This window comes from Morone saxatilis, unplaced genomic scaffold, assembly GCF_004916995.1.
Source record: "Morone saxatilis isolate NCDOM2014 unplaced genomic scaffold, NCSU_SB_2.0 Contig23, whole genome shotgun sequence".
Taxonomy (NCBI): domain Eukaryota; kingdom Metazoa; phylum Chordata; class Actinopteri; family Moronidae; genus Morone; species Morone saxatilis.
This window is the reverse complement of record NW_023339796.1, coordinates 15,117,202-15,128,377: the sequence shown is the minus strand read 5'-3', so window position 1 is coordinate 15,128,377 and position 11,176 is coordinate 15,117,202. Positions and strand designations below refer to the sequence as shown.

General features: G+C 40.8%; 1 protein-coding gene across 1 annotated transcript in view; it reads right to left on the bottom strand.

Moving 5' to 3' along the window:
* The window catches only part of epha4b (eph receptor A4b), a gene marked incomplete in the record, with an annotated part of 89,963 nt that extends 79,009 nt beyond the window's left edge, over window positions 1-10,954 (bottom strand). The window contains 1 exon segment of the mRNA XM_035671125.1: window positions 10,792-10,954. Within this exon segment, the coding sequence (XP_035527018.1) occupies window positions 10,792-10,906 (115 nt within the window).
* Between the last annotated feature and the right edge of the window lie 222 nt (window positions 10,955-11,176).

The following is an 11,176-nucleotide window of genomic DNA, read 5'->3' as shown; positions in this document are numbered from 1 at the left end:
CACACACACACACACAAACACCATAGGAAGGTGCCAATGCCACAAAGAGAAAGACTGCTCAATAAGACCACCAAACAGGCTTAATGTAGAGTACAATATGTGACTACATAATGAGTTCATAAACTCTTTTCAGCTCAGTACAAGAAATATTTCATTGGAAGACGTGATATATAATGAAGGGGCTTGCTGACACCACATGTATAAACCTCATTGCTTTTCATTCAAATGTAAAACCCACATTTTTTTAAATGACTAGATCAGCCTAAACACATTTTCACAAGGGTTTTATGTCCCCACGCACCCAAAAGTTGTTACGTTTCCTGCTACAAGAAAATGCTGACAACTACAGTTCACAGTAATCAAGGTCCTCTTGTGGCAGAAAATCATCCAGTAATTGAAAGTAAACAGAAAAATGGGAAGGAAATGCAAATAAGATGCTGATCATTTATTTTCAGGACAAAAAAATCTTTTAAAAAATGCTACTGTTCCTCAGTGGTTGTATTGCTGATAGTAATTAAAAATATAATTTTGGTATTTCTGAGTTTTTAATCAGATTTAAAGTTTTTCTTGTTATTCAAAATGAACACCAGTGAATTAAAGTACTTTTTTTTTACTTAAACAAATAAATAAAAACCCTACATATTCAGTATGGCACAAAGATACAAAATAATCAAAATTATAAGTTTGATTATACTGCAGAAAACTATGAGTTTAACTGAATTGCATTTCCCTGTTACTTTGATTTGAGGATCATAAGCAGCCGAATAGTTGGCGAGCCTTTACTTACTCCTTATAATGTGTACAGTATGCATCCATATCTATTAATTATGCACACAGGTGTCCAATATGTCTTTAATTATTAAAGAAATCACTTAAGAAATAAACTTATTTGGTTCTTGAAGATAGTTAGATGAGAAGATTGATATCACTCTCTGTTTGTGCCCTAAATATGAAGCTACTGCCAGCAGCTCCTAAACTTAGAACTGGAAACAAGGAAACCTCTAGCCTGTCTCTGTCGGGTTTTGTGCAAATCAAATTAACAAGATATGCGCGTCAGAGTTACTGGTATCTACCGGTAGATTTAGTTACCTTTGGATCGAGCCAGGTTAGCTGTTTCCTCCTGTTTCCACTCTTTATGCTAAGCTACTGTAAGCATCACCTGGCAGTAGCTTCATATTTAACGTAAAGACATGAGAGTGTGGTACCAATCTTCTCATCTAACTCTCGGCAAGAAAGCTACTAAACGTATTGACCCAAATGTTAATTCATCAGAAAGACCACTGTGACTGAAATATCTTCCTTAAGACCAAACCAAAAAAGGTTAATACATTAGAAGAAGAAAATACACAATTCAAGCAAATGCTCCAGTGGAACAAAGCTTTGCAGCTTGCTCCATACTGAGATAACTTACTGCACCCGAATACACTCAGAAAATAAATAAAACAGCTATACAACTGTATAAGAGTACACACATATTCACACACACGCTCCCAATATCTCAGTATTAGTGCTGCCACACACAGACCTTCCCCCGCTTCCACTCCACTGAGAGTGCAGTTCACCGGCTGAGAGTGTTGTCAGGGCAACAAACGGGCCGACGGAGAGCAGGAAGAAGGAGTGGGAAGAGTTGAGCTCTGAACTTTAGGAACAAACTGGCGTCGTACCAAGTTTTTCTCTCTCACTGTCTTTTCATCAGTCCTCTCTCCACTCATCCACAAACCACCAGAGGGTCTCAATCAGTCTTTTTCCCTCTCCCTCTGCACTCTCATCCTCTGTTCATACTATTTATATCAAAGCTCTGTGTTACTGTATATCCTTCCTATCCTTACCTCCAGTGACTATTCCTTTCTGTTATTTTGTTACACACAAGCCTCCTTACTCTAAGATGCTTTTACTGGACTTCTTCCATTAATATATTGCTCTGTATGGAGGAAATATTGAATACACTTCACTCAGTTGCGGAAGGTGAACTATCTTGCCTCCATCCTTTTACACCCCACTCAGCGAATGTGAGAAAGGATTTTAAAGGTCCAGTGTGTAACCTTTTGAAGGATCTATTGGCAGAAATTTAATATAATATTTATATTCGCCCGAAAATAAGAATGTTTGAGTTACCTTAGAATGAGCCGATTTTATCTACAGACACCACGGGTCGCTTTCAGACAAACAACCCAACACTGGCTCTAAATAGGGCTGTTGGCATGTTTTGCATGTGTCATGGCCATCAAAGTTTCTCCCTTGCGCTTGGAAATGGAGGGTAAAGCGTGTGAGTTGCAATCTGCAACTACACCGTTAGATGCCAGTAAATTATGCATATTTCTGCCATATCTTTAATATCATTTTCCAAAAAGCTTTTTTGGTGGGGTGAGGTGGGATCTAGCATGATTTCAGGGAAAATATGTAATGTAATATGTGATAGCTGACTCCAATCTGAGCGTGTCTATAAATGATTCAATGGATTTACATTTTTCTAATTCTAATGCTTATTCCTCCTTGATTCAGTTCAGTTGCGCCTGCTTTCTCACTTCCCGTTCTGTTCAGAGAAATGTAATGTTGATCCTTCACACTTCGACAGACACAAAATTAAATTCCTCTTTGGGTTGGACTGAATTGTGTAGATTAAGCACATTAGCCATATACTGATGACTGATAGACGGGAGCAGGTCACTGAAAGTTGATTCTGTGAAACACACAAATAAAATTCAATTAGCTATTGCATGCATTGCTGAATGGTAGTCATGTGTCTAAATCATGAGTTGATAGAAAAGTGGATTAAGTATAATTAAGATAACAAGAATATGAACTGATGAATTTGCTCTTAAATCTGAATTTGTCATCAACATCTTTATCATTTAACTCAACCATAACAAATCTATGAGTTTGTTTATATGCACATCAGTGTGTTGGTTATGATCAGGTTATTGGAGGAATGTGTTTGTGCACCATTTCTGCTTTGAGAAACATAGATAAGCACATGTCTTGGCTTTAAGAAGCTCAAATATGCTAGCTGGAAGTTAATAATAAATACTTACAAATGACACATTAGATAGAGATAAATGTTAAAGACATTTATCAAATCAAGTCGGCTCTAATCAAATCCCTAATTTCTTGATCATTACAAGTAAAAACAATGTATTTTTTTTACCCAATTTTACAATTACTTTTTTTATAATATATTTTTGTGCAATACTTTGCTAAAAAAAGTGGAAGCCTAATTAGATTAACCGAACAATCATTTAACAAAAGCTCTTATTATATTTCTAAATAGTGAGGTTGGATTTTCCTGAATAAGCCAGCAGAAATGTTAGACCTAGTTTTTAGGTAAAAATAAGTCAAGATAACAGCCATAAGATGTTTTTTTACACTGTACTCACAGATGGGTAAAAAAAAAATGTGATGATTGTTAGAAGCCCTTTTTCAAGGCAGCTGCTTTAGTGGAGTGATTTTTAAAAGGGATGCACATGGTTTATTGAAAACCTTATACTCCAAAGCCTAGAAAAAGAAAAACCCTGGCAACCCAAAAGACAGATTGTGGGCAAAGCTAAAAATGTGTATGAAAATATTCATGTATGTGATGTACTGTACCTCGTTGAGCTTGCATTTTTGGACCTCCCTCCCCCTTCCGCAGTAGCAGAAAGTACATTAGCCTACTCTGCTATTTCATGTACACTGGCAGCACTGGCAGAATAGAAAAGATGCCATTCTGACAGACTATGACAGGAGCACTGCCCTAGTTTGTCGCTTGAAGAGGCTCTGGAGTGTGTGTGTGTGTGTGTGTGTGAGTGTCTGCGCGTGCTGGTTGGATGCTTACAGTGTTGAACTGTGACACCCAGTCAGATCCAGACACTTGTTTTTTTAATAAGCTTCTTCCACCAGTATGCCAACAACTCATCAAGGGCAAAGAGCAACAAACACACACACAAATATACACACACATACATACACACAAGCACACACAAACCAGAGACCTTGAGAATTCAGGAACAACTTGCAGTATAAACCACAGACACACACGCCTCCACACTTGCACCTCTGCACATGCTTAAACTGTGACGCATCCCACCATTCATTTAAAGAAACTGAATTAAAATAGCTAGTGAGGAGTGAATAGAGTGAATGAGCAGTGGTAGATAAAGCGTTTCCTTTAATAAGACAGGACTGCTTATTTTTCAGGAGTGTCTTTGTCTTAATTCTCCCTCTTCAAGTGTGTGTGTTTCATAATTTTGGCCTTTTCTTGGCCTTTTTGTGCTCTGTAGTCCTTATGACATTCATCCTAATGGGACAAGAGAACATGGACACACACAAATACACACACACACACAAACACACACACAGGGCTGTCACACAGTGATTGGTCACAGGAGGGTAAATTGGCTTGAAATCTTAGGAGTGAGCTACAGCAGTTGAGACGGTCAAGAAATCACATGTCAGATAAAAGTGTGTTTAGACACGTTGCTACACACACACGTACAGTAACTGTCTAGCGACTTGTCTGCCTCTAGCAACTCAAACTTCAACCAATTTGCACTGTTGTGGACACCATTAAGAAGTAAACAGTACAAGCACAACCAGCAAAACATTAAGCTAAACAGAATATGGGGGCGTGGATGTACTACAAGAAAATTCATGAGGGAATTATGCTTGCAAAACATCCCAAACCAACAGCTTGGATCTGTTTGCTGCTGTTCAGTTTTGTCTGGCAAACGACTACAGAACTCATGGTTGAGGACGGCATCTTAGAAGCAAAACAAAAAGTAATTCAAACAAAATACACAGCTTGTCATCACCGTCACAAAACTGTTCATAATAGCTGCTAAAAAAATATCAATATAAGCGTTTTTTCTGATCTGCCACATCTGTGGTTTGCATTTGGCCAAGTGTAGGCAAGAAAAAGTGTTTTGGTTAAGGTTGGGGAAAAGATGACTGTTAGCAGGAAATGGGATGGGACAATAGTCTCCAGTTTCAAAGGTGCAAACTTTGTACAACCAGCCACCCGACCGCTACAGCGCTGAAACCATAAGTCATAATTTGCACCGCTTGTCAGGAAAACTTTAACAAAGGTTGTTTTAAGTGTTTGAAGAAATAACTAATGCTTTTGTTTTTAAGGTGAGGCCAATTTCAGCCATGGAAGTACTGTATTTCACAGCTAAACTTGGATATATGAATCCATTTGACCAATTTCAAGCATGCACTGAATAAATACGTATACAGATTTTCACATAAGGAATCTTTTCTGTGAATTACAATCAAGAAGAAGCCGTGTAAATATTTTCTGACCGTAAAATTCCAGCTTCCAAGTTCTCAGGTATTTTTACTCTCATAATACCTTTACAGCTATTCACAGCAGAGAAAAGATTGGAGCACTGGTCAGCAAACATGCTATATCTACAGCTGACCCAAGTCCTCAGATGTTTGTTTGAAAAGCTGGCTAATGCAGCCTTTCACAGCCACTGCATGAGCCAAGCCCGCTAAGCAAACAAGAGAAAAACAGAAAGAGAAAGAGAGAGAAGTAGGGAAAAAAACTAATTCAATTTAGTCACATTAAAGGTCAGAACGGGGAGTACAGGGGTGGGAGGTGTGTGTGAGTGAGGAGGGGCAGTGAGAGGAAAGGGAGAAGATTTGGAGTGTGCGTGAGTAGAAAGTGGTCAAGGCCCAGTGATCAGGGATTTGACCAACAGTTAAGGGCTTGTTCAAAGGGGGATGGGGTCAGCAGACGTGGTGGGGGCCCACTTATACCAAAAGATTCACTCCAGCCATCAGACATCACACACTGAGGGAAGGCTTCTTTTGACGTTAATGATCTCTGCGTACAACGGAAATCATTCAAGCTTAAAAACTGTTCAAAAGTTCAGTTCTAGCTGGTTAAGATGTGCACATGTTCACCTTAATGGTGGTTGTCTTGCGTATCTACTTGTATAAATCCTTGTGCATTTTTCTAACTGATGAGTGCACTCCCAAAAAGCAAGTAAAGAAATCTGTAATTTCTAGCTGTACTGTCATTTAGCTCAGGGTTTGTTTGCATTTGCACACCATAAAAATAAATAAATAAATGTATAGTTACTTTTCCTATCCTGTTTTAAAACAGCACAGTGTGCAGATCAGCTTTACTCACACATTTGATTCTGCCAAATTTTGTGTGGGTTAGAAGGAATTCCCATTAATAGTTAGGAGACTTTTTAGACTTTACAGAAATAATTTGACATTTTGAGAAATATGTTTGTTTGCTCTCTTCCCAAGAGTTTGATGACAACATCAGTATCACTTTCACACCAGTAAACATGAAGCTACAGCCCTTAGAGGATAGCTTCTTTCCTCAGGCTGTGAGACTACTAAATTCATCATCACTACTTCATCATTCAAAATAGTATACAGATATTTTATGACTTATTAATGGATTTGACTGTAAATAATTTTTTAATATTTATTTTTTGTTTGTTTTACAAGTAGTATAAAGGGAACTACAATCTGAATTTCATTATACAACCCTGCTTGTATTGTAAAATTAAATAACTTGTTTGAGTGAGTATTTGTGCTTGTGACGGACTACTTCTTGGTCTTGGTCAGACCACAAGAGGTCATTTTTAGACTTCAGTATATGCAAAAATTTGACAAACTAGATATAACGTGTTGATTAGGGATCTTTAAAGGTGCTGGTAGTGGGATTTTTTTTTATCCTTGGAGAGAGCCTGCCAGTTGTTTCCTCTGTTTCCAATCCTTCCAGTTAACTTGCTAGCTATCTAGCCACTGGCTCTGGCTTCATCTTCAGTGTACCCCCTGACAACCGTCAAATATAACACAAAGGCTCTCTGAATGCTGCTATGGGTGCTCTGCTCAATAGACCATGGAGAAATGGATGGGTTATTCAGCGTGTGTAAATCTACATCTCTTTCTTTGTTCTTTTTATGTTCTTATCACTTTTGTTTTGTCTCGCAGATTCCCTCTTGTGGATTTGTCTTTTTTTTAAATAATTTCCGTCTCTCTTCCTCTGCCCACCCCCCTTTCTCTCTCTCTCTTTCCCTCTCTCTCTCTCTTTCTCCTCCACACACACAATGGATCCATGAGGTGAAGCCCTCACAGCAGAATCATTCTCTGTCACTGAGCTGTATTTATAACCCCATCTATCAGCCAGCCCCGGGAATACATGACACTATTCTCTGGACCAAGACCACCAAACTGCCCCCTAGCCATACATTACGATAGGATGAGTGTATGTGGGTGTGTGCATGCATGTGCACATACATCTGTGTGTGTGTGTGTGTGTGTGCTTGTGTGTGTGTGTGTGTGTGTGGGCCTGTGTTAAGCAGATATAGAAGGTCCAGCTCATTACAGAAACCATACAATGGCTCGCGGCTCCTGTCCAACTGTTACACTGCTACTGGAGGTCAGAGAAAGAAGTAGAGAAAGGAAAGAGGAGAAGAAGACAAAAGGGGGAAAAAAACTGAGGAGAAATAAGATGGAGGCCAGTAGGGAGGCTGATAGAAAATAGAGAAGGGCAGATATGAGAGAAGGGGATTAGAGATAGATCGGAGTGGAGGAGGTAAAAAAGAAAAACAGGAGGGTGCTCTCTGATGATGAGAGCAGAGATCTATATCCTTTTCTGTCCAAGGTCATGGTTGTTACATGGGAGCAATCTCTCTGACTCACACATACACACACAGACGCACTTAATGAGGTATGGCCCTGCCGATAACTACAAGCAACCATTATGGATTAAAGCAATTAAACCAGAGGGGACCTTTGACCCAACATTATACCACAGTCAGGATCTTGTGTGAATCATAAGAAGTGTGTGTAAGAAGAGGGCATGCTTTACATATGCTTGCCTCTGCACTAACTGCTCGCCCTCATGTTAACCTTACAAAGCAATACAGCAATTCCCCCCAGTACCCTCAGGCCAATAATGAAAAGCTTCAAAATGTACTGTAGTTCCAAGACCAATTACAAATTAAAGTACACCTCAAGACTACATAAACCACAGATGAGTCATGTTTTTCCCATGTTTTCTTGTTTTTCCTCGCCCTCTCAGCCCACTCTTGATTATTAATTCAATCATATATCCATGCACACAATTTATAGGCAGAATTTGGAGTTAAATAATTAATTTACCTCTATTCGTATACTCTAATCAACATACACTTGCAGTGCAAGGTAGCACGGGGGCTCCCACCATGCTTCCACCATGTGTTTTTCTAGGGTTGAGGAGGTAAATTTAGAGTCAGGGGGAGAAGACACAAAAATAGAAAGGAGCGATAGTCTGTTCCTCTTCCCCACCAGGAATTTGCAAAAGGAGGACGCAAAAAACCATGCATGGGTAGAAAAAAAAGGAACAACAAAAAGATAGATGACACATCATGCCCCTGCGTTTGAAGGGATACAGTAAAAGAGTAAAGAAGGGGTGAGAACAGCAGGACAAAAAGGGAACTATGGGAGACCTGTGAGCATCCACCCTGCTGTTACATCAGGATGCCCTCAGGGTTCAGACAGACGGTATGTTGGGCTCCCTCTGCTGGTGCACAAAAACTCCTCCAATCCTCTTCCTACTTGTACTGTTGATAACAAAGACCTTTAAAGAGGATGCTCTCCATCACAACAACTTATGAATGAACCCATTTCCACATAGTCTCATGTTCCCCAGTCTGCAGTTAGCAGCACTTTTAAGACATTCTATCAATTCTCCCCGAAAGTCTAACTTCACAAACTGCATTTTTTGTAAATGCCAACAATTTTGGAGCCGATCAATAGCTCTAGTACTAAACTAAGCTCGTTGACAGCTTAACACTATTTCCCTTCTAACACTATCGGCCCTATCAAAGCGACTGTGTTCTTAATTGAGCCTTGAGAGCTGTATCTCTCCTTTTATGACAGCCTCGCTTCTGCTACTAGATATACTCAGAGGGAGGATTTCCTGGAATAACACAACTACCGAGATGCGTGGGTGGAGAATATGCGCACTCATAGACAAACAAAAAAGGCATACAAACACACACAGACACAGACACAAAGACACACACTGGCACAAAGAGCAATCACTCAGCTAAGCGTGCATTCACAGCAGGAAAACTGGCAGGCCAAAAGTAAACGCAGAACATGGAGTGGCTGACAAAAATTGATGCTTCATTGAATTACTGTCCCATCAGGGCATGAGCACACACCCTCTATGCACACACGCACATGAGTTGGGCAATTGGCTTAAAGGTCCCAATTAGGCCAATAGTCTGACACAGCAGGACAGAGAAATAACCAAAGTGAGTCCCACACTCAATGCCTGGCAGATTATTTGAAAAGTGTGTATTAGTAATGAAAAACCCCTCTGACCTGTCAGTCACCTCCAAAATTCTCAAGCTGAACATGATCCACAAATACACAAACACACACACACGTAGAGCAGCTCACAGATGCCCCTGCTGTGCGTTTATCTAAATCAACAGGAGTTTCCTTTGACTTCCAGTTGGTTTCATCATTCATGCTCATTTCAATGAATATTTCAACAGTGTGTTAGTGTCTCCCTGACATGCATTGTCTCCTGCTGTTAAAAATCTCCTCCGCTCTCTCGCTCCCTGTCTATCCTCAGGAGCCTTTGTTCTGCGTGAACTCCTCTGGGCTGTGACATACATTCGGTTCAATGTATGTACCCACACCCTATACTGTTAAGTCAGCCAGGGACAGGAGAGCCCATCAAAATCTTGCTGTGGCCTGTCACTGTGTGCATGTGATTCATTTGACTGTTTGATCTATCCCACATAAGTATGGAGTTTCGGTCTGTGTGAGTGTGTGAGTGAGTGAGTGAGTGAGTGAGAAAAGACAGAAAGTCAGTGAAAGGCAAATCATGCAGCTCACAGCAGGACTGTAGAGCTTTGTCGAGCTACAGAACAGGACTGACTGGAGCTATGGGGAATACTGAATGGAATGATTCACAGAATGACAGTCAAGTCACAGCTGTATCATCTCCAGTCAAATTGTCTGACAGCCAGCTGGTGAAAACAACAGCACAGACACTTCCATTTTTAGCTCACATAACCTCCAATCTGCTTTATAATAAATGAGTAGTTGTGAATATAACTTGTGCACACTGTTTTAGTGCAACTTCATCCTCCCATTAAACAAGCCAGCAGCTCCCATGTTTCAGCCCACCAAGCAGTCAGCAGTAGTTAGTAAGTAAATGCATTGGCTAATTTCAGGCCGAGCATCGATGTTAATACAATAACTGAGAGAGGCTCAGCAGCAGCGTGTGACAAATTTAATGTAATTGCTGCTCCTCATTTGCAGACTGAGGCAGTGGGATAAAAGAAAAACATTTATCAGTGTGTTATAATAAAGATATCTATAATTAAGAGGGATTATGACAGATATGTCAATGTTTGAGCGTAATCTGTATAAATTAGACTACTTTAATGCAATAAAAATAGTTGCACAGATTAATAAAACGTGAGGAAGCTTTCCAGATGTCAAAAAAGTTAAAATGTCCACATCAGCTTTATCTATCTTCAGCATGGCAGGGTTGCCTGTGTGTATATGTCATACAAATTTAATGTCAATATGCCCGGAAAAAGAAAAACGTGACGAACAGTTTTTGCCCCCTCACTCTCTCCCTCTCTCGCTCCCCCTCTCTCCGGTTTTCTTTATGCATGATTCATAACGGGAGCCGAGCACTTAACGGAGGAGTCTCCGCCGCTCCGCTCCGCTCCTTCCCCGGCGAGTGGAACCGCGGGATGGGGCTCCCCATCGGCCAACGCAGCGCAAAACCCAAGGCATCTACCTCACACTCCACTATCAAGGTTTCACACAACCCACCTTCATTCTCCGGGTAATTCCGTAAGGCTCGACACGGCGACAGTGCGTGAAAAAGAAGCAGGGAGGACAGGAGGAAAAGGGATGGATAGATCCACAGGACGCGTGGTGGTGCCATTTTCAGGCTGCGCTGCGCCCTCGCTGCATCCCTGTTGGCGGTGTCGAGTCGGTGAGCGCAGCCCTGCGATTGAGGAGAGAGAGAGCAGGGGAGAGGACAGGAGAGGAGAGAGAGAGAGGGAGAGAGAGGGAGAGAGAGAAGGAGACGCTGGGAAGGAGGGTCCACAGCCTGCCAAGTCCTGTCAATCAGCCGCCTGGCTCTGGGGTGGTATAGAGGCCTTTGGAGACGCCTCACACTAGGTTACACTGTAAAATCTGAACAGGTGATTTA